We start from the raw sequence: 24,972 nt of genomic DNA on the forward strand, positions 1-24,972 counted from the left end.
CTCGCTTTTTTCTGTCCCCAATTACTGTGAGTGGGAATTTTGCGCTAAGGCTAGCACTGGCATTTTCCATGTAATTCTTACTTTATTGAGCTCATAAGCACAGACCAGGCCAGGTATTTTTGTTAGGTTGTGTGTAAATGTTTATAGCTATTGACATGTATTTAATGAAATATATATGTATATACATTTTCAGTTCAGGAAGAAGTTTGAAGTGCAGCATTGATTAACAAGTGACCTGATGGGTGACCGCTAATACAGTAGATCCTAAAGCAGCAATATATCCCCTTTTCAATGAAAGGGCTTGTGATGACCATACTTTTTGTCTTTTGTATTAAGATTTGTGTATGATTTTGCTATATCTGACACAAAACTGATCAAAAACTGAAATAAAGTAACATTCTACTTCAGGTTTGGACAGAGGGCTTTTCAGTGGATTGCTGATTTGTTTTGATTTTGCTTGTACTAACCTAGAAGTAGAATGCAACTTACTTTCAGTTTTTAGATTTTGCCCCTTTATATAAAAAATCATTCATATTTACAAGTAAAAAAATAGGCAAAAAGCACAAGCCCTATTTATTGAACAAGAAAAGGCTGCTTCCACTCCACATTGTATTCCTTACATCAACTTGTAACTATAATCCTAACAATGGAAAAAACTCTAGTGAAATATGGTTTTATCCTGCATATCTTTGCATAGTGCTCCCAGTGCTAGCACACAACTGTGTGTGTTAACTCTGCACCAGTGCAGCTGGGGACTGAGTATTCTTACCACAGTGGCTTGAGTCCACATGTCAGTTTATGTGTGGTAGAAACAAATATCCACAAGACCAAGCAGGTATAGATCATTATTATGCTCATTGATTAATAGGAAATTATACTCTTGACATCTGTGGTTAACAGTATTTAGTAAGCTCTTTTGGAGTTTCTTGGTCTATTTGAGGTGGGATTTATTCTTACTTACTAGGTGTAATAATACAAGATTATCAAAGAGTAGTAATTGCAGTCTCTGAATATGCCTTAGATACCTATAATGTTTATTTAGTCTGTATTCTGCAAAGAATGATATTTCAACTTAAAATACGTTTCAACTTAAAATGCATGCCTGGTGTGGAGCCATCTTTAAGTATAATAACCTTATTGTAACCAAGTGAAATGGATGAAAATGCATAAAGTAAAGCACTACATACATTCTAGTAAAGTCATCCTTGTTCAATCACCCCCTGAATATAATATAACAAACAAGCCAGGTCTTTTATAGGATACACCTATATATTACAAAATTAAAGATTGTATTTTAATCCTTTATTTATCAAAAGTAATATTGTTATATGCTTAAATGCTCTTTGTTTATTGGACATTTAGTCACTTAAGAAAATGGCAAATTGCAATTACTGGAAAGTAACCTGAGAGAAGCATTTTTAGGTAGGGGAATGCGGAAATGTTATGTGACACACATCTATCCAATTGTCTGTTCAGAGAAAAGTGAGAGATGAGAGAGTTGCTAATCTTACCCAAGGCACTTATTTTATTATGTGCACAGTAAGTTAGGCTTCTAATGATGTAATATACCTCCAGAATACAGCGGCAGCAGCAAACATTAGACAAGTTTTCACTTGTGCATTAGGACACCCTGTGGCTGTTTTGTACATGTATAAAATATAAAAGTCTTGTGATGACGACATGGGCTGTTATCTGATGGCCATTCAGAACATCGTCTCTGACTGCAAGACCTTGAATGGTGTTAGAGGCAGTTTGGCAGCACTCGTGCAATCGATCACCATGTATCAGGCTCATATCTGTCTTCACTAAGATACTGTGACATTCATTTAGAGGTTCATATGAGCAGCAAAAAGAGCTCTCACGGGCAGACAGTGTGACTGCAGTTTAAAACACCTGCTGCCTGTAGTTTATGTTGTCATTAGCAGGTGTCAAGTTCACCTATAAGAATGCTTTGTGATCAAACTAAAGGCAAAAAGCTCCTGTCACATTCATTTTCTTTAATCTAAAGGTGACAGTTTTAATTTTTCAAATATTTTATAATATCTTGCCCCTATTGTGCTCACTATTTCTCATTTCCTCTCATGTGAGAAGTCTAAGGAGCCCTATTGTGTTGCTCAGTTTATAAAGAGCCACTTCCCTAATGTGATTTTAAAGAAAGTGTTCCTTAATGAGGTGCTTTGGCTGTCTGTAAAGTTGGCAGAAGAAACTTTCTACCCTTTTGACCTTAGCACTGCAACTCTAAGTGGTAAACTAAAGATTCATCAAAATTTAATGAGATGGGAAATTAGTACATTCTCATATTTCAACAAGTGAAATTTCACCAGCATCTCTTCATTGGCAGAGAAAACCACCCTGAAGTGCTAGACACTTAGACTAATGCCCTGCTCACTAAAAGTGCATCTTTCATATTAAATAGCTCACACCAGCTATCGGAAGCAGAGCTGAGATGCCTAAACACAAAAAGCTTGTGGCCTCTGAAAATGACGGTAATTTTTTGCTAAACCTCTTTCGCTTTTCATTTGGAAACATACACCTTTCTCTTTGGGTTGATGTTCTTGTCTTAAATGCTACTGTAAATATCTAATAACATCAGTCTTTGACTTCTCTATTTTCATTTCTGAGGGTGCTCCCAAATGTAACTGATGTCAGCTACTAGTTCGATAGTTTATAATGTTGTGGAAAGTAGCATAACCAGGGGGAAAGAGATCAATATTATTATAATTATTAATATACTTAATGACGTATGGCTCAAACTTTCTTAAAAAGTATTTAAACTTGATATATAATAAACTACATACCGGTACCTTGATATTATTGGCTTTTGCATGGATGGTTTTTGTTTTCTGCACACTATAGGGTTAAGCCCATGGTGTAAATTTGTGGTTTGATATTTCAATTGAAATAACAACATTAAACTTACATTTTGAGTTCTCACCTTAAAGTGACTTCTAGAGCAATCAGAACAAAAGCAAAGTATGCAAAACTCACATGTATTTAGATAAAGCACTTTGCTTTACAAATAAATGTGAAATTTATATACTTTACTTTTCTCTCTTTGTATAATTCTTTTGTGTGTTAAGCAGATCCCCATCGTAATCATGCTTTGGCTTAGACACACACAAGAACTTAGTACAGTTATGGGACTATGGGTTATCCAGAATGCTCGGGACCTGGGGTTTTTCAGATAAGTGGTCTTTCCGTAATATGGATCTTCATACCTTAAGTATATTAAAAAATTAAACATAAATTAAACCAAACAGGATAGTTTAGCCTTCAATAAGGATTTATTATATCCTAGTTGGGATCAAGTACAAGGTATGACTTTATTTTTATAGAGAAAAAAGAAATTATTTTTACAAATCATTTGTTTATAATGGAGTCTATAGGAGATGGCCTTCCGGTAACTTGGAACTTTCTGAATGAGTTTCTGGATAATGGATCCTATACCTGTATATAATTAAGAGACACTTAACTTGTAAAATAGTTTTGGATATGTTTGGAATAATTTTGTGTTTAAAAAAACTTTATTTAAGCTCTATGGTATCATTTAAAGTTAATTAATACTAAAGGGTACGCTTTTGAAGGACATTCTTTTCATGATATAATAGGCATATTTGTGCCTCAAAACAGGGTTAGCAGAAATTTTCAGCACTAATACATTATATTAAAACGTGTGCATTTAACATGGAAGTGTATGGGATCTATTTGCTATTATCTGTGTGGTCATATACTCTCAGCAGTCAGGTCATTTTTGTGGCTGAGATCCTAGCCATCTTTATAAAGGTATATTGCCAGATGGAGGACTTTCTTGTTGTTCTTTAATGTTATTGCAAATTCTTTAAAGTGCTGAATTCATTCTGCAATCATGTGCTAAGCACCAGCTTAGACACTACTTACTGAACTATACTTAGGTTTTACTGTAGCCAAGGGAACACTGATTGGCCACTTTCTATTCTTGACCTATGCCCAATACAGATATGTAATCTGTTATCAAGAATTACGAATTATGGGAAGGCCATATCCCGTTGACTCTATTATAAGCAAATAATTATATTTTTAAAAAATGATTTCCTTTTTTCAGTAGTAATAAAACAGTACCTTGTACTTGATGGTAACTCTTGTGCATGAATCCATATTGGTGGGAAAACAATTCTGTTAGGTTTATTTAACGTTTAAATTATTGTTTAGCAGACATAAGATATGGAGATCCAAATTATGGAAAGACCCCTTATCCAGAAAGCCCCAGATCCCAAGCATTCTTGATAACAGGTCCCATACAGGGCAATAGACAGAGGAGCTAGTGCACCTCAACGCTTGGCAGCTCAGCCTGATCCACCTTAGATGATGCTCCTTACTAACAAACACCTTAAGTCATGAGCATTCAAAATCTTGAATTTATAATAAATATACCTATATTTATCATAGACCTCAGCTTTAATAAAAGCCCAGTTCAATAACAGAAATCTATAAATCAACCCTAATTTCATGCATTCATTTTGTATTTGCAACAGCCTGCACAACTTTTATACAATTCTGAAATATTGTTTCATATCTATAAAGAAACAAAATGCAGAAAACTACCAGCTGTTATCCAAATGCTCTATATATCGCTTAGCCTTAAAAATAATAATGTTGCATGGATTCCAAATGAAACATTCAGATTTTAGTGGTTTTCGAGGTTTTTGAAACCACAGATAAACTCATTTCCACAAAAAACACAAATGTCTAGTCATTTATTAAAAGATCCGAATTGGAAAAGCACAAACGAATGAAAATGTTGAACGAAAACAAAAAGAACACGAATACCACAATGTTTTCATACGAATCTTCATGGACTTACAAACGAAAAAAACCTCAAAACCTCTAAAACCACAAATGAAATAAAGACTTCTACATGACCTTGACTGCTTTTAGATATCTTTACATTCGCTTTTTTGTGTTTTTAACACATAATAAGTGGTGAAAAAAATTTACTTTTTTTTACACAAAAAAACCCCACATGAATTGTGGAAAAAAATACAAACTCTAGTAAACGCTATACTTGCTTTCAACAAAATGTCCTAATTGTAAAGTATTGTTCCAATAAGTGATTATTATTATCAAGTTTAATTATATAGTATATATTAAATGTGTTAACAGTAATAGTATAGCTGAACATCTGGCTTAATTCCATCATATACAAATGAGACCACTGGTATTTTCATCACACCACATTTTGGGGACAACATCACTTCCTCATTGTCATTTATCATCAAAACCCTATAGTTTCTGGTTAAACCAAGGCAACACTAGGGTTTTTTTTAAACCATAAGAGATTGTTTTTGTTTTTGCTTTTTATTCAAAATCCCTGATAGTCTTTTGCCACAGATCATTTTATTTCAGAGTACCTTTTCAAGATCATGTCCATTGTTGTTAGAAATGAATTCTTTCTCCAACATTTCCACTATTATTTAAATATATACAAGTTTAAAGGGACATTGACATTTAAAAGACAAAGCATTTATGTCATTCACTTGATATTGGCACTTTTATCTTTCTAAACCAGTCGGATCTAAACTGGGGCTGGCTTTCTGGGGGTCTTGGAGCAGTGGGGTAGCTCCACCTGAAGGTCAGTTGGGATGAGAATTGGGGAGAATAAGTATTTGCTCTCATAGAGACACCTGAATGCCCAACATGAAGAGCCCTTGGGGTGGGGTGTAGGGCTGAATACATATTGGCTATCCTAGATGCTCTTAAAGCTATGACTGAGTGACTGATACATCAATAATTTCCTATATATATACTCATTTCATAAGCTATGGCGATCCTGACGAAAGGTTGGACCTTGGGGGCTTGATGAATTGTTTGTGGTATAGCCACCTAAACCTGTTATTTCCATACCACTGGAAGTCTACATAGAGACCCGTTTAACTACTGGGATTTGTGACAAGTCTCTTTTACTTTATCTAATTGGGAACAAAGGATCTCTATGTGTGTGGTAATCCTACTACTTCAACTACTCTGATCTACTATGTGGATTGAACACTTATTTTATTTTTCTAAGGAAAAATTAACATTTGGCTGCCTCCTCCACTTTCTGAGTGATCATTTTTAATAATTAATGGTATATCACTACAGTTATGTTATATATTTTTCCTTAGCTGTGGGTGCTGACCTTGTGATGCTATGTGATGTTATATGTCTGTTACCAGAACCTTCAAGACTGAGTGTTTTAGCAAGTTTAGGAATGCAGGTTGCTGCATGGGTATATGTCCAAATGAGAACAGCAACTCAGCTTCCTAAGCCTTCTAATTAAGTCAGACAAAGAATTCTTGGCAACAGTACCACAGGATATACATTAAAGGTACTTCCTTTAAACAGGCTCTTTGCTCTTCCATATAGTTGCACTCATCACCGTTCAATCCTTCCTGCTTTACATTCATACACTGCTGTACCTATATTGATGCAAGGAAACCCTGGAGCTGCTGCCTGGCCAGGTTCCCTTTGCACCTAATGTCAAAAGGCACACTTGCATCGGGTGCAGACATCACACGTACACACATATGATCACCGGAAGGTGGACTTCTGCTCAGTTGTGTCTGATTTGCTACAAAATGCACACAAGGTTGCAGTAATTTTGCTGAACTCAATGCAGTTGTGGTAGATGCAGCACAATTGTTTAAATAGCATTGCCCCTTGCGACCGCAGTGACACTGGAATTCTATAAAAAACACTGCACTGTGGGGAAAAAAATATTTTTCTTAAAAGGATGATTAACTACAGATTGTGTATAATGTGTATTATACTAATAGTTAATTTATAGGTAAACTACCCTTTTAAGTGCCACTGCTCAAAGAAGGTAAATTAAGAAATGGAATGACTGCAGCCATTTTAATATTTTATTTCATATAACATAGCTATTATGGCTTAAATATAAAATCTACATAGTTGTTTCCACTCTTCGTTGGATAAGAGTTAGTACAAGACTTTTGTCTTGCCAAATATTACAGCTAGACTATTAAGAAGTATTAAGGAGTATTAAGGCAGAGGTTTATTGTCTAATACTATGTAAATTTGATCCCGTGCATTAACCCATAGCAACGAATCAGTAATTAGCATTGTTTCAGCTATCATTGCTATCAGGGTCTACATGTGCAATTAGTGGTGCGACTGCACATGTTTTAGAAAGGCGCAATACAAACAGGTTGCTCTCACTTATTTGTCTGCTATTGAAGGATAACACTGGAAACATATGTAGCCCACTTTATGATTAGATGTGGCACTACCTGCTGATCTTTTGCTATACTTGGCGCTTTCAGGAGTCCTGAGCCCCGCTTACTTTGGGGGAACAGCTATTACTTTATACTTTGGCGTGCCTCCACCCAGGATAGGGATAGACTGAACTATAACTCCCCTCCTGAGACTTAATATACGGCTCCTTTGTGGGGGGACTCCCAGCACTCCTGGTACCTTGCCCCTTCCCTGGGGTAGTTGCTTACCAGGCAGGTGGATCCTCCAGGAGAGACACACACACACTGATGTAATGCTGAACAAAGTGTTGTGTTTATTGGCAGAGTGGTAGACAGCTTTGGCATACAGGATACACAGGATATGTCCGGATACTTTCTCTTTCCCTCAGGAGTCCCTCTCTCCTGGGATACCGGTAACACTCCAGCCAAATGACCCTCCCTTTGGGGTTCCCTCCGGTACTTCTCGCCAGAAGCCCCTCTCTAGGGCACTTCCCGGTACTCCCGCCAAGCGGACACCCCTTGGAGACCTCACTCCGGAAATATCACCCGGCTATCCCCCGGATTAGGCAAACTCCTATTTCTAGCTCTTGTATCCCTGACTCCAGCTATCAGTGCTGGGAGATCTTAATCTCATCTGTCTCCTGGTGGGGCCAAGCTGCCCAGCTAAATAATCCTGTCTACCACTCCTAGAATGGTCTATAACAAACATCTAACTCACTAGACCCAGCCTGTCACTATCCTCTAGCCAGAGGGGTCCCAGGCATAAGACCTGCAGGCACATGGCTGCACAGCCTTATATACTGTGTGCACCCTGTGGCCTAACTATTGAACTGCAGGGAAGCTAAATCCCTGTTAACCCTTATAGTGCCAAACCACCCAAGGTGTCCCACTACTAAAGTGTTACCCTCCCTTGGGGTCTATCCTGGGGGCAACCATCCTAGGGGACCCAAATTTTGGGGAACCCTACACATATAGCGAATGTTATTGCACAGGGAGAACTGATGTGTTCAAAATGCTTTCCCAGCTGGTAGCTACATCCCTTCAGTGCAATAAATAATATGTTGACTGGCAAAATCAGCAAGTGTCTCTTTAGAACCTGGAAGTAGTGATGAGTGAATCTGTCCCATTTCGCTTCCCCATAAAAAAGGCGAAAAATGTGCCAAACGGTGAAAATGTAGCGTGTCAAAAAAATTGTACGTATTTAAAAAACAAATGACGTTCACATTTTTCCCTGCAAATTTTGTATCCCGTTTCCCAAAAAAATCCACCAATGGTGAAACGCGGAAATTTGCTGCAAATCCATCACTACCTGGAAGTCAATATTCTCCTATGAGAATGGGATCTATTATTCATAATACTTAGGACCAAGGCTTTTCTGGTTAACAGGCCAATCCGTATTGCAGATCTCTATGCTTTGACCCTACTAAAAATGTGAAGTTAACGTCAAGTTTTAGGAAAGCTCTGGAGCCAGTTTGTTTTTCTTTGAACTAAAGGAAAGCAGGTTCTGGCGTTGAAGGCATTTAAATTGTTTTAAAGTTTTCTGAAACTACAGGCAACCAGTAATCATAGTTACATAGTAAAATGTCATGTAAACCCCACACACAGTGAACAGCCTCTTTGAAATCTTTCAATATCTGCCACTCTGGTTGTCCAGAGGTTAAAAGTAAGGCTGCAGCTTCCCCTTAATCACTTAGATTTCCTTCTCCTCCTGTAACCCACTCGGCCCCCTCCCTCTGGAATTTGCTTTGACTGTTGGATCCTGGGCATGCTCAGTTTTTCTCAGCTAAGATTACTAAACTTGAATGAAGAGATGGCATTGTTTGTTCCCATAGAAACTCAACTCTAGCTGTCTGCTCCTCTTTTTTCCTCCTAACCTCCTCTCCTGAGCTCAGCTTAATCATTACAGTGCTCAAACAAAGACAGTTCTGCCTGTGTGAGCCTGCATTTTTGATTAAATGTATGCTGAATAAGGGTCTTTGCTGTTTGCAGATTTAAATGTAACTGATGATGTGTCAGATGAAAAATGGCCACTGAAAGCCATTTGTTTTAGGAAAATGTGATGGTGCTAGCAAACTGAGGGGGTATATGCAGTACAAATGATGCCATTTGGGTGGGGGAGATGTGCCCAACTAATATATATGGTAGGAACATGTAGGCTTTACATGTCCTTTAAGGTGGGTTGAATTAAGGTCAACCTCTCCAAACAAACCCCAGTGCACATATATAGACTAATACTGACCTACTGACATCCCCTGCTATCTCTCTTTAATCCTCTCTAATATACTTGTAAAAAGTAATGTCTCCTCGCAAGTGTCAGACAGTCTGCCCTCATAGTTTAAATCCTCCATCACCTTAAGCCAGGGATCCCCAACCTTTTTTACCTGTGAGCCACACACAGATGTAAAAGGTGTTGGTGAGAAACACAAGCATGAAAAAAGTTCCTTGGGGATGCCAAATAAGGACTGTGCTTGGCTATTTGATTGCACAATGTGGACTGCTAGCCTGTTGGAGGCTTTGCTTGAAGTAAAACTGTGTCTCCGTGCTTCCAAACCTTGCCTCCAAGTCAGAAATGTAAAGATGGGAACCTGCTTTGAGGCCTCTGGGAGCAACATCAAATGGGATGGGGAGCAACATATTGCTCTCGACCCACTGGTTAGGGATCACTGCCTTAATCAGTCTAGTAACTGAGAAGTCAAAAACCTTATAGGTACTACAACTTTGTACTTGTAAACTACTGATTTCAAATAATAGCTAGAATATCAAGCAAAGGGTATATACTTTTTAATATTTTACTCACTTAATTACCAATTATATGTTTTGCTTGTAGTTCAAATTGACGTGGACAATGAAGAGGACAATGCAGGTAAAGTCAATTAGCATTTAACACTCAGCATAAATTTGAAATGTATGTCTTTATAGTAAAAACTTTTTTTTTCAATATGATGAGATCACATTTAAACGTTACTTTGTCAAAACACCCAACAAACTTGTTAGGAAGTCTCTAAAAAGGAAGAGTAATGCCTAGTAACACTGCAAAGTTGTGTTTGTATAAACACTGCAATAAATGAGCTTTGACTGGGTCTGTAATATTTCAAGCAGCTTGTAAGGTAAGAATTAGTTGTTTATTGTCATCTTTCTATTGATCTGATAAAAAAAATACTAATGTTAAAATGATCCTGTCCACACATCAAAGCTTAAAATGGACTTGTCACCCACATACAAGCTGTATAATAAAAGTCCTTTTCAAATTAAACATTTTTTTTACTAAAATGTCAATACCTGTTATAAATGTATTTAAAAATCTCAGCTGTCAATCAAATATTGAAAGAATGAAACGGGGAGCACTCACCAGGAACCGAACACCTTCCAAGTATCCCGTGCTGGCACATCCAGTACCGCCCCCGATCCAGGCGTGATTGGAACGCAAAGGAACTATGTTGTTGGATGGAGCACGCCAAGACTACTTTTCAATAAAAGATATATTCTTTATTTCTTGTCTCCATTAAAATCATGTTACAAAACTACACCATCAGCCTGACGCGTTTCGTGGCCTGCTGCCACTTCTTCAGAAGCTATAACAGGTAAATCACACCCTCCAGTGTCCTAAATATCCAGGTGAGACCCACCCCCATCGGTGCACTTTAACCCCCAAGGTACCAAATTTATCAAATTTATGACTCACATATAGTATATATACAATTCTATACAACGTTTAAACGTCAAATAAAACCATTAGGACAATAAAACCATTGTAAGATCTCTATAAACATAATAGCTGTATACCACCTATCTCATGAACTCTGAGATAGGTATGCATGCAAGAGATATATCATAACTCACTTCACAGGTGTGTTTCACTAATTATGTTGTGTAGTCTATCCTATAGTATGTAAGTGTATCAGGGCATATATACTGCATCAACGTAGTGAGTCAAAACGATCACCATGCCCTTTAATATATGTATAGAATCACAATAATACACAGAGACATCTACAAATATCTCCATCCCATCCCAATACGCCACAGAACCCAAAAGAAAAATAATAATAACAAAAAACAGCAAAGACGTGTATAGAGAAGAGAGGCGAAAGGATTAACAATAGCAAGAGAGCTCCCACTCCCTATTTAGACCCCCAAAGCATTCAATGGTTTTCAAATAGTATATCCAATACACTTCCCTCTCTGAGAGCTTTTTATCCAGTTCCCCCTTTCTGACATTCAATCTAGGTTTATCAATGATTTGGAAGGTAATCATACACCTCTTACTATGTACTTCAATGGCATGCTTAGCTACTGCGGACCTAAGATCACCCCTTTCTGCTGCTGACATGTGTTCAAGAAAGCGTGTGCCTGCCCCCCGGATGGTCTTTCCTACATACTGGGCTCCGCACTCACAAGTGGCTAAATAAACCACCCCTTTTGTCTGGCAATTAAAATATTGGGGGATCTGATAGATACACCCTTTGTTAGAACTCATAAAGGTTTTGGATATCTTAATAAAACTACAAGCTTTACACCTCCTCCTACCACATTTGTAGGTGCCCTTATAGGAGCATCCATGTCGCCCCCTTTTTATTGGTCTCAGTAGAGTATAGACTTTTAGAGATCCATGAAGCTAGATTTCTGCCCCTTTTAAAAATAAATCGGGGTGTCTCATCTAGAACCTTACATAGATCTATATCTTGTAGTAGGACCGCCCAATGTTTACGGACACTTTTTTGTATTTCGGAAACTCCCCTACCAAAAGTCAGGCAAAACCTAGTGTTGTACTTGTGATTACGTTTGGCCTTATCATATGGACGTCTCTTATCCTGGGATTTGCTATTAAGTAAATCAGTCCTGTTGGTAGCAACTGCCCTCTCATAGGCTGTTTTGATGGTCTTAGTGTCATAACCTCTCTGTACAAATCTGTCCCACAGTTGCATAGCCTGTTTGTGAAAGGAATGGAATCCCAGGAAGAACATATGCGTCTAAGACGCAAAAACTATCCCACTGGGATTCCTCGCTCACAATTCTGGGGGTGCCCGCTCTCTGCATGTAGAAGTGTATTGCGCGTTATAGGTTTACGGTATAAATCTGTTGCTATTCGATTATTATATACAGAGAATACTACATCCAAGAAGGGAATCTCATCCCTACTTGTTTCATAAGTGAACTTAATGCCTTCAATGGCTAAATTACAGTATTCAACAAACCGCTGTAGCGAAATCTCATCGCCATCCCACACACCAATACAATCATCTATATAGCGAAAAAATAAAATAATGTGTCCACGGAACGGATTCCGATCTCCAAAGACGTGGAGCCTCTCCCACCAACCCATAAAAAGGTTGGCATAGGTTGGGGCAAATGAAGCACCCATGGCGGCCCCACGTCTCTGGAGATAATAATGGCCATTAAAAAGAAAATAATTAGTATGTAGCAACCAATGTACCGCTTGCATGATAAACTCACTCTGACTAGTAGAGAAAATGTCTCCCTGTCTGAGCCAGAATAAAATAGACTGGAGACCTGCACTATGGTCTATGGAGGAGTATAAGGCTGTTACATCAATTGTAAACCAACGGTATATTGATTTCCATTCCAAATCTGAAAATTTGTTGATACACATTGTAGTAGCCCTCAGAAATGTGGGTAATCGTACCACTAGGCGACAAACCTTCGTTGAGAGCCCCGATCCCTGCCACTATAGGGCGACCTTTGACTTCATATAGGGATTTGTGGACTTTCGGTAACACATGAAAAATAGGTATTATGGGATGTTCACAATCCAGATATTCGAATTCTTTTTGGTTCAAAATTCCCATCGAGATTCCTTCCAACAAGAGGTTTCTTAATTGTTTTTGAAACCTCTGTGTGGGGTCCTCCGTTAGGGGGGTATAGGTATCTTTGTCAAGAAGTTGTCGCATCACTTCTTTCTCATACATTGTGGCATCCAACATCACTACTGACCCTCCCTTATCAGCTGCTTTGATCACTATATTTTTGTTAGCACTTAGGCTTTTTAAAGCTTTCCTCTCCCCAGTTGTCAAGTTCCTACAAGCTAGTTTCTTATTGTTACAACCCCCTTTCTCCGTTATCCTCTCTATATCTCGTTTGACGAGCCTCTGGAAGAGTGATATGTAAGGACCCTTAGACTGTATTGGATAAAAATTAGATTTACTTTTTAGACCCGAGTAAATGTTAGATATCTCCACGGTGGGGGTCACTCTACCTTCCTCCTGTAATTCTTGTAGCACCTGGATGGTGCATTCATCCCTGAAATCCAAGGGGCACAGTTGTTCCACCCGGTTAGCAAATACACTGTCATTTACAAAAGATAAAGAGAGAGAGACATCAGACTCACTATTTAGCCACTTGTGAGTGTGGAGCCCAGTATGTAGGAAAGACCATCCGGGGGGCAGGCACACGCTTTCCTGAACACATGTCAGCAGCAGAAAGGGGTGATCTTAGGTCCGCAGTAGCTAAGCATGCCATTGAAGTACATAGTAAGAGGTGTATGATTACCTTCCAAATCATTGATAAACCTAGATTGAATGTCAGAAAGGGGGAACTGGATAAAAAGCTCTCAGAGAGGGAAGTGTATTGGATATACTATTTGAAAACCATTGAATGCTTTGGGGGTCTAAATAGGGAGTGGGAGCTCTCTTGATATTGTTAATCCTTTCGCCTCTCTTCTCTATACACGTCTTTGCTGTTTTTGGTTATTATTATTTTTCTTTTGGGTTCTGTGGCATATTGGGATGGGATGGAGATATTTGTAGATGTCTCTGTGTATTATTGCGATTCTATACATATATTAAAGGGCATGGTGATCGTTTTGACTCACTACGTTGATGCAGTATAAATGCCCTGATACACTTACATACTATAGGATAGACTACACAAGATAATTAGTGAAACACACCTGTGAAGTGAGTTATGATATATCTCTTGCATGCATACCTATCTCAGAGTTCATGAGATAGGTGATATACAGCTATTATGTTTATAGAGATCTTACAATGGTTTTATTGTCCTAATGGTTTTATTTGATGTTTAAACGTTGTATAGAATTGTATATATACTATATGTGAGTCATAAATTTGATAAATTTGGTACCTTGGGGGTTAAAGTGCACCGATGAGGGTGGGTCTCACCTGGATATTTAGGACACTGGAGGGTGTGATTTACCTGTTATAGCTTCTGAAGAAGTGGCAGCAGGCCACGAAACGCGTCAGGCTGATGGTGTAGTTTTGTAACATGATTTTAATGGAGACAAGAAATAAAGAATATATCTTTTATTGAAAAGTAGTCTTGGCGTGCTCCATCCAACAACATAGTCAATCAAATATTGCCTGCCCTGTCTCTGTAGCTCAGATGTAGATGTTGAACAATTATATTAACTTTCCATTCTGCACTTCCTATATGTCACTGCACTCCTCTCATTCCCCCTTCCTTCTCTTGGTCTATAATTGTGTATCCTGTGCATGGGCATTAGGACCCCTATTTTGGCACATACACAAGATTTCAGAGGAATACAAAACTTGCCTAAATAACAGTGCCCACAAAATCGACCCTGCCTGCATGCTGTCATTATGAATTCCAAGACTAAAGGAAACAAACACTTTATATAGTGCAAGTAAAGTGTATTTTGCTCAACCAACTGGATAGAAAAGGATTTGGCATTATTTCTTTTGGTGACAGGTCCCTTTTAATGTCATTGAATGAAAATTACCTTGATGCACACAAAGTAGTGACAGGCAGACATCTGGGCTTGCTTAATCAAATGTGCACTCACTTTTTTTTTTTTTTTTTTACTAAGGAACAAAGCCAGATCTGCTTAATAAAGCAGGAGGTAGTTACAAGGCCTCGTATGGAAGTACTTTTATTATTGGGGACCTTTGCATTTTGTTTAGTTTGTCATTCTCTTTTTCTAATTACTCCCTTTACCTGCTAAAACTGTGCAAGTGTGCAGCTGTAGTTAAGACTACAAATATAAAATACATGTCTAATTTTCTCTTTCTAAGATTGTGAGGAGGAAGAAGAAGAACAGCCTCCAAAGCGAAGGGAGAAAAACTGGAGAGTACCAGACATGAAACCATGGCTGGCAGAAATGACAGATGATGAAAACAGAAATGCCAATGCAGAGGAGCCCAATGAGAATGGGGAAGGCAGCCCTGGGGGAAGGACTGGCAGAAAAGGAAGGAAGGGACCTGGAGCAGCCAAGAGAAAGCCAAGGGATAATTCCAAGAAGAAGAAAAAGAAAGATGCAGATGGGTAACTTGGGAGATTAACAGGCTCATACACAAGTGCTTATTCTCATATTGGTGGTTAAGTAAAGCATTTCAAAAGTGCATGGGGCTCATTTATCAACACTGAGCAAATTTGCCCATGGGCAGTAACCCATGGCAACCAATCAAATTGTTGCTTTCTTTGTTCTACCTGCAGCAGGCTGAATAAAGCCAATCGCTGATTGGTTGCTATGGGTTACTGCCCATGGGCAAATTTGCCCAGTGTTGATAAATGAGCCCCCATGTGTTCAGATGTGCATTACATCTTTGGATTTTATTGTAATACATATTTTCTATGAGCAGGCAGCATTGCTGCCTTTAAAATATTATTCAGTTTGTGGACTGCTTTTGCCCTATCAAAACAGTTATTTGTTAATATCCACAGATCTGACTCTGATGAAGAAGCCATCACAGAAGAGGAATTAGACAAACTAAAGGAAGCCGTAGAAGAAAAAAAGAAACTCATTGCCACTATAAGAAGCAAACCTTGGAAAATGAAGCAAAAACTAGAAGTCCTCAAGTAGGTGCCATTTTATTTATATATAGAATAAAGCAAAATATAAGGATATTAGAAGTCACTAAGAGACCTTTTAAGAACACTGCCTCTTCTGTATGGTTGCCTGAGGAAACAGGTTCTGGTATTGCTTGTCCCTCCTCATTACTGCAGCAGCTACTAATCTCCTCCAGATAAAACACAGAGCACCAGTCATGCATCGACTCTTAAATGTTATTATGATCACTTTTGTAGGGATGCGCAAGAGTTTGTGGAAAAATTTGAAGGAGCTTTGGGGAAAGGAAAAGGGAAGAAGTTTTACGCATACAAGGTTATGATGATGAAAGTAAGTGCATTTTACCTTGGACCAAAGCAGTAAGAATATAAGGTGCAACAATGTAGAACCTAAGTTTCAAAGGTAGACCTATGCTTTAATTGCTCAAATATAGCCATTTTTACTTTTAAAGATGACACATCTCTGCAATATAGAATTTGTATTTCCCAAAGGAACATTTTCAAATACAATCTATCAAATGCACAGATCTATGAATGTTTTTGGATAATATTTCATTGTTTCCTTTTCTGTTGAAAGAACATCGACACAGTATGTGCTGATGGCATACACGTATATGTTGGGCAGAGATTATAGTTGAAATGTTTATTTATGAGCCCTTTTGGTTTTGGGATTTCTTGCTGGTAACCCTTCGTCTGTCAATAAACTACAGCTCACAGCCACTGGCAGACTTCAAGGTTTAACAGGAGATGGAGGACTCCATAGTATAGATGCAGAAACTAGCTATCAAGCATTTCACAACTGTAGCCTTTTCAGGATGACCTTCTATTATGAAGGACCTTCATGGCCCAATCCTGTGTGTTGTTCACTATTAAAACAAACATGGCTTATTTAAATATAGCCGGGGCTGTACAAATTTAAAAATGATATGTTTGTAGATACAAACATTTTTTAACCTGCATTACAACCCCTCCACTCAGTCCTCAGTCGTCACTTCACTGCGGCTGCAGGACAGGGGTGATGGAGAGGTGGGGCATACCTTGGGTGCCACTGACGCTTGGCCCAAGTCTGCTAATCAGTCGGCCCAAGTTATTAAACATGAGGGGTGCTGTGAGTTAATAGAACCCTGGTCATAGCATTTAAAGACATGTCAACAAGGCAAAATCACATCTGATTTTCTGTCTGGCACCACACGAGAGTTTGTAAATGTGTAGTTATCTACAAATTAATAAGCAACAAAAGCAGTGATAGCTACTGCCAAGCAGGTGCAGTATTATTCACTCCTTTTTCTTGCTTCATGACACATCAGTGTAATAATCATTAGGAGGTAGCATATACTGCAAGAAATATTACAAAATCAGGATTTTTTTCATTGTCCATGAGATTCAGGATTCTGGTTAATAGTTGATGGAAGGCTTGTCAGCTCAAAATAATTCCTATATTTTTTTAGTGTGAAAGATCTGCTTTCTTCTAGAGGTCATGACAGAGGATCAGTTGCTGAATCTGAATAGCTCTGATTCCTCTGTCAGCTCCTAGAACCTGAGGAAGTCACTTTATCTCCCAGTGCCTCTGCACCATAAACATTAATGCAAGCTATACTGACATATACTGGCAGGGTTTCACCAAATTTTGTGCACAGTGAAGCATAAAGGGAGCAGCACTGAAGAAATATTTTAATGCCATTTTTCTGTAGAAGATATCATAATGGAGAGAGTTTATACTCTTATCCCAGTATTCTGCTATTATTTATCTTTAGCAGTAATATGAGACTATTAACTGTTCAGTTACTTTTCCTTAAAACTGCTGAAAAGGCACAGTAGAACTTTAATTTACTGAGAACAAATTAGTTCATTGTACTAAAATGACGATGAACATTTCAGTCATATGTAATAGTACATACAATGTCAAGGAAACCTCCAGAGATTGTCTTAATCACTTTTTATTATATTTCATGTAACTATACTGTATGTGGATGAGCCTCACCAGCTTTGGCTATTCTAAACTGCAGTGCATAGTAATGTTTAAAAGAAAGCCTCTACCAGAAAAGATACCTTATTCTTTAACAGAAACAGTTTTTCCTTACAAAAGGTGCTAGTGCTACTTTCAGTTAGTGAGATGAATATTAAATAGAAACAGAATAAAAGAGTTTAAAGTTTTGTCAAAAAAAAAGCTTCCAAGTTTAGCATAATGAAATATGGTTTATGGTACAAGAACTGTAAATAAGCAGCAAGCCTGATTCTCTTCTAGAAATGGATGAAGTTTCAAAGGGATTTTGAAAATTTCAGAACTGCCTGTATACCCTGGGAGATGAAAATCAAGGAAATTGAAAGTAAGTCTTTTCTTACACCAAAATCCATTTTCTAAAATTGATTTTGATTCCTGTTTGCTGTGTGTTTTTTTTTAAATTGCCAATTTTATGTCATACTTATGTCATGTCATGTAAGTGCTTTTAAAATGTACAAAGGGTTTATGCAATTTTAAGGTTTCTTTTCTGTAATGCTTTTTATTAAATATCTAGCTGGGTAAAAGAAATGCCTTAGTGCTCAGCTTCAATCTTAGATGATCACCAACTGTGCTACCTTTTTATGCATTCGCGTAAATACCATAAGTGAATTAATCATTCTTATGTATTCACGTGTTTATATGTACGTTGTTGAAGAACCAACAATGCACAACAAGCTTCCTTATTTAGTAAAATTATATAAGTCAAGTTCAGGTCCAGTCTTTCACTGGCTCTACTTCAGGATGAGGAAAGGCAACAGTTTTTTTTAGAAATAATGGCAGCATCCCTTTAAAGGAGAAGGTAAAAACTAAGAAGCTTTATCAGAAAGGTCTATGTAAATACAGCCAGTACTCGCAGAAAAGCTGCACTGAGTCCTTTATCAAAAGACTGCAGCAGGAAGCTACCGTATATACTCGAGTATAAGCATTTTACCTAAGAAAACTGAAAAAAACTTATTGATTCGAGTATAAGCCTAGGGTGGGAAATGCAGCACCTACTGCTAAGTTTTAATAATCAAAATAAATACCAATAAAATAACATTAATTGAGGCATCATTGGGGTATATGTTTTTCAATATTTATTTAAAAAAAACCCAGTAAACTAGCTCTGTAAGCGGAGAAGAGGATCAACAAAAACAATATGAGTACTACCCCACGCTCATTGCACATTGGCAAACTGGCAGCAGACCATCCCTTTTTAAGGAAAGTTAACATCCTTGTATCACGCAAGTAACCAAAATAACCCACTGTTTTTGGAATCCTAGGTCATTTTGGTTCTTCAGTTGCTTCCTATTTTATATTCCTACGCTGGATGTATGGGATTAATTTGATACTGTTTGGACTAACCTTTGGCCTCGTCATGATACCAGAGGTAAATGTAACTGGTTATGGCTTTAAAGTTAAAGTGAATTGCATATAAATGATAAACGTACTTCCTGATGCTCTCATTAACTTCTCTAGTATGTAGAGTCAAACCAAAGAACCACTGGCTAGGATGCTGATGCACTATTCCCATTGACCCATTGGCCATCCAAGCCTGTCACATGAATGAAGATACTATTAAAGTTTGGGTCTAAATCTTATACTAAGGGGGCCAGTAAAAACTAAGGGGGCCAGTAAAAACAAAAACATTTTTTTTCCGATTTGGATTCTTTAGTGGAGGTGGAAATTTGGAGAAATGGGTGCATTGTGGTTATTACGACAAATATTATTTCAGTTCCAGGTTTGCAAAGGAGAGAATGACATTACATTTGCTAAAATTACATTTAAAATGTTCAGATTCAGTCTGTGCTCTTGTTATCCTCTGACTCTCCTTTACCATATTGGTCATTTGTAGGCATTAATGGGAAAGCCATATGGTTCAATGCCAAGAAAAACTGTTCCACGGCCTGAGCAGCCGACTGCAATGAATTTTGCCACGCTTTGGGATTTCAGTGTAAGTAATAATTATTTCCCATATTGTGTATATTTGCTGTTATAGGCATAGGATTACCCATTATCCATAAATCTCCCAAATACAGGACTTCCATTTCCCATAGTTCATTTTTAGCAAATATTTTTTGTATGATTTTCCTTTTTTCTGTAACAGAAATAGAACAGAATAGAACCACCTACTTGATGGGAACAAAGATGCATAAATCCTTGTTGGTGGCAAATTATATATTTTTTTTAAATGTTTTTTTTAGTGACATATGGTGATCCACATTACATATTTGGAAAACCCAGATATTCTAGATAATAGATGTCATATCTGTACATGTATTTATTGTGCCTTATTGAATGCATTTGTGCAAGTTTATACAGTAAAGTAGCAGCTGAAACAATAATATACAGTTTTGTATATACCTATGCTTTTTAATTTGCTACCTGGTACATGATTATGCCAGTGTGTATACCTATAGTGTAAATACTTTTTAACGCCTGGTAGGTCAGACAGTTGTTGACTCAGCACTTGCTTAGTGTCTGTCAGCGGCAAACTGACAAACGTTTGTAGTGTTAGATTAGCAGACACACAATACCCCGGTGTTTCTGTATCCAATTGTCTGGCCTAAATTATCAATAGGAATATATCAGTTTCTTCTTCAGATAGGCAAGCCATTCCAAACCATCTCTGCTGCTCAAGTAAAGAGAAACCTTTCAACTTTTAGAATACCTGTAGTGCAGAGACTGGTAAATACAATCATGGTGTCGAATACCACTTACAAAAATGGAGTAATCATTTAATGTAATAGCAAAATAGTAAATTCATTGAACCCACATATCTAATCAGTATGTAGAGCGTCAAGGCATTTTTATTTTTCTTGGTTATTCACTCATAATGGGCTAGATTCAAGACAATTGGTATTATCAAGTGCTGCTAAGGTATCATATATTTAATTTTTACACCAACCATGGTAAATACTAGGTACTTTCTGCATTCACTTACAGTTGCCTTTTAAATGGGAAATTTTTAAAAATGGCAAACTGAACTAGGCAACCAACAAATACAGTGGCTTGCAAAAGTATTCGGCCCCCTTAAACTTTTCCACATTTTGTCACATTACAGCCACAAACATGAATCAATTTTATTGGAATTCCACATGAAAGACCAATACAAAGTGGTGTACACGTGAGAAGTGGAACGAAAATCATACATGATTCCAAACATTTTTTACAAATAAATAACTGCAAAGTGGGGTGTGCGTAATTATTCAGCCCCCCGAGTCAATACTTTGTAGAACCACCTTTTGCTGCAATTCCAGCTGCCAGGCTTTAGGGTATGTCTCTACCAACTTTGCACATCTAGAGACTGAAATCCTTGCCCATTCTTCTTTGCAGAACAGCTCCAGCTCAGTCAGATTAGATGGACAGCATTTGTGAACAGCAGTTTTCAGATCTTGCCACAGATTCTCAATTGGATTTAGATCTGGACTTTGACTGGGCCATTCTAACACATGGATATGTTTTCCTTTAAACCATTCCATTGTTGCCCTGGCTTTATGTTTAGGGTCGTTGTCCTGCTGGAAGGTGAACCTCCGCCCCAGTCTCAAGTCTTTTGCAGACTCCAAGAGGTTTTCTTCCAAGATTGCCCTGTATTTGGCTCCATCCATCTTCCCATCAACTCTGACCAGCTTCCCTGTCCCTGCTGAAGAGAAGCCCCCCCAGAGAATGATGCTGCCACCCCCATATGTGACAGTGGGGATGGTGTGTTCAGAGTGATGTGCAGTGTTAGTTTTCTGCCACACATAGCGTTTTGCATTTTGGCCAAAAAGTTCCATTTTGGTCTCATCTGACCAGAGCACCTTCTTCCACATGTTTGCTGTGTCCCCCACATGGCTTGTGGCAAACTGCAAACGGGACTTCTTATGGTTTTCTGTTAACAATGGCTTTCTTCTTGCCACTCTTCCATAAAGGCCAACTTTGTGCAGTGCACGACTAATAGTTGTCCTATGGACAGATTCCCCCACCTGAGCTGTAGATCTCTGCAGCTCGTCCAGAGTCACCATGGGCCTCTTGGCTGCATTTCTGATCAGCACTCTCCTTGTTCGGCCTGTGAGTTTAGGTGGACGGCCTTGTCTTGGTAGGTTTACAGTTGTGCCATACTCCCTCCATTTCTGAATGATCGGTGGAACAGTGCTCCGTGGGATGTTCAAGGCTTTGGAAATCTTTTTGTAGCCTAAGCCTGCTTTAAATTTCTCAATAACTTTATCCCTGACCTGTCTGGTGTGTTCTTTGGACTTCATGGTGTTGTTGCTCCCAATATTCTCTTAGACAACCTCTGAGGCCGTCACAGAGCAGCTGTATTTGTACTGACATTGGATTACACACAGGTGCACTCTATTTAGTCATTAGCACTCATCAGGCAATGTCTATGGGCAACTGACTGCACTCAGACCAAAGGGGGCTGAATAATTACGCACACCCTACTTTGCAGTTATTTATTTGTAAAAAATGTTTGGAATCATGTATGATTTTCGTTCCACTTCTCACGTGTACACCACTTTGTATTGGTCTTTCACGTGGAATTCCAATAAAATTGATTCATGTTTGTGGCTGTAATGTGACAAAATGTGGAAAAGTTTAAGGGGGCCGAATACTTTTGCAAGCCACTGTATATGGGCTGCTATTGTTTTTATTTTTTAGCTTTATTTTCTCTTTTCTTTTATTCTGACTTGCTGTCTGCTTTCTGGTAATTAAGGCTTTGCAACCAAATAGCAGATGAAGTTTAAGCCTAAGAATAAAAAAAAAAAAAATAGAAAATGAAGACTGATTGGTATATACTGCTGCCTTAATAACTTTTTGTTACAGTTGTTCAATATCCTTTAAAAGCAAACAACAAATTATACTTATATATTTACGTCCATGAAGCATGCCTTGGAAGAAGGAGAGCATGCATTATAAAATGGGTTTGATATTCATTTATCTTTTGGATATATATGTATTTGAATATATTTATAGAATCTTCTAAACAACCCAGCAAGAACATCACAACCACCTGTTTATTTAGTGCCTCCAAGGAATGACAAATAATTAGGACTCTTTCCATTCTTGTTGGGATAGTTGTTTATAGTGCTTTGTCCATCTGTTTTTTTAAAGATTCATCTCATACAAGCAAGCAGGACTATTTGAATAAGAGCTTCTAATTCACCTCAAGGTTCACCTATCTTTAATAACTAACCTTTTACCTCCAAAGAATAATTTACTTTAGTTTATATAGAAAACTACTTAAAGGTTAAATTGGTAAAATGAGTTATATTTGAGTGCCATTGCACTGCACATACATAAAAAAAAATCAGGTATTCTTAATACAAATATATTTTCCAGGGATTTGCACAATATTCTGTTCTTTTCTATGGATACTACAACAGTCAGAGAACAATTGGATGGCTACAGTTTAGGCTGCCACTTTCTTACTTACTTGTTGGAATTGGTACCATTGCATACAGTTTCATGGTTGTTATCCGAACGTAAGTTTTATTCTTTTGTTATACGTAGATATTGTGACATTTCAGTTTTTTGTCTATATATATATGTCTATATAAAGTTGAAAGAATTTGGATTATTATATAGTATCATTTTGTCTGAATACATGAATTTTCATCTGCTATATTCATCTGCTAATTAGTTCCAGAATTTGAATATACTTCTTAAAATGCTCCAGCATTTCTCAAAGTGTGGAACAGTATGAATAAATTGTGGTTTATATTATTCTATTATTATTATATTTTCATCAACCATGTTCAATAAAGCAACAGATCCTGCATCCAAACATACCCAAAAAAGCAAATAATATAGATCCATGCACCATAAAGTACCAAAGTATTCTTTGTTAGCTATTTGTATGTCTCTCACTGCACAGAAACATTTCTATTTGTCTTGGTTCATATAACATACCTAAAGGTATATGATCTATCTCATAAAAAGACATTATCATCTCCTGCCCTTTTTAGCCCCTCCCCCATATTCCTACCCTCCCCATCTCCTCACTTCTTTGCAACCTTTATTCTTCTTTCCAATAGTTTATACTTAAACGGTACTGTGCTTAAGTATAGATAACAAAATGACTTACCATTTGATACCAAGCTTGTACTGCCTTTATATGCTATTGTAAGGAAACAAAATTCTAATAAAAAATTTATTATTTAAAAAAAAAAACATAATAATGAAAGGCTAATATGGCTATTTGAACTTCAACCTGCCGAAGAACTAGGAAGTTTTTATTACATGTTAAATTTGAATGCCTTATTGGTTTTGAGATCACTTTCCCTAAAATTAATTGATTGCATGGATCAGCTTTGAGATGCTTAATCCCTAAAGCCACCTTTTTATAGGGGAGCAAAACAAAAATAGATTTCATCCTTAGTCTGAAAAAGAGTTTTCATGAGAAAAGCATTAAATACGTTTTATTCTCCTCTATTTTAATGTTTGCCTACATTTTTTTGCTCTTGATTTTCATTGTAATTTTTTTTTTCAAATCTATCCTTCAGCATGGCCAAAAATGCTAATGATGATGGAGGTGGTGATGACAACAGCTTTAATTTTAGCTGGAAAATGTACACGAGTTGGGACTATCTTATTGGCAACCCAGAAACAGCTGACAATAAATTTGCATCAATTACCACAAGCTTCAAGGTAAGACTAGATTGAAAGGCATGCACTCTTGCACATTGTTACAGTATTCACTAAACATTATTTTAATGCATATAAAATACCTACATATGTTTTCTCTAAGCTCCAACAATGTTTAGTTCTCATTATCATTTGCTGATAAGCCCCATGCCTCCTCCAGTATTATAGTGTTCGGTACCCAGACTATTTATAGAATCAGTTGAAGAGAATTTTTATTAAATTGCATTAAATATAAACCACTTTTTCTCAAATGACACCTGATTTATCCTAATTTCTAAAAAAAAGATGTTTTTTTGTTTCTATGGGTTTTCCTTGACACAAAATAATATTTTAAAAAAGTGAATGTCAAAAGCA

The 24,972-nt window shown here is 37.5% G+C and overlaps 1 protein-coding gene across 1 annotated transcript in view; it reads left to right on the forward strand.

Annotated features, from left to right (window-relative positions):
- Window positions 1-1,680: 1,680 nt before the first annotated feature.
- Window positions 1,681-24,972, forward strand: part of tmc1 (transmembrane channel like 1) — a 36,172-nt gene continuing 12,880 nt past the window's right edge. The window contains exons 1-11 of the mRNA XM_002935593.2: window positions 1,681-1,740; window positions 2,417-2,486; window positions 10,057-10,092; window positions 15,239-15,488; window positions 15,888-16,022; window positions 16,251-16,341; window positions 18,256-18,337; window positions 19,275-19,381; window positions 19,847-19,945; window positions 23,314-23,456; window positions 24,477-24,621. Coding sequence (XP_002935639.1) covers window positions 1,681-1,740; window positions 2,417-2,486; window positions 10,057-10,092; window positions 15,239-15,488; window positions 15,888-16,022; window positions 16,251-16,341; window positions 18,256-18,337; window positions 19,275-19,381; window positions 19,847-19,945; window positions 23,314-23,456; window positions 24,477-24,621 — 1,218 coding nt within the window. The remainder of the gene's footprint in view (window positions 1,741-2,416; window positions 2,487-10,056; window positions 10,093-15,238; window positions 15,489-15,887; window positions 16,023-16,250; window positions 16,342-18,255; window positions 18,338-19,274; window positions 19,382-19,846; window positions 19,946-23,313; window positions 23,457-24,476; window positions 24,622-24,972) is intronic.

This window comes from Xenopus tropicalis, chromosome 1 (genome assembly GCF_000004195.4).
Source record: "Xenopus tropicalis strain Nigerian chromosome 1, UCB_Xtro_10.0, whole genome shotgun sequence".
In the NCBI taxonomy this organism is placed as follows: Eukaryota; Metazoa; Chordata; class Amphibia; order Anura; family Pipidae; genus Xenopus; species Xenopus tropicalis.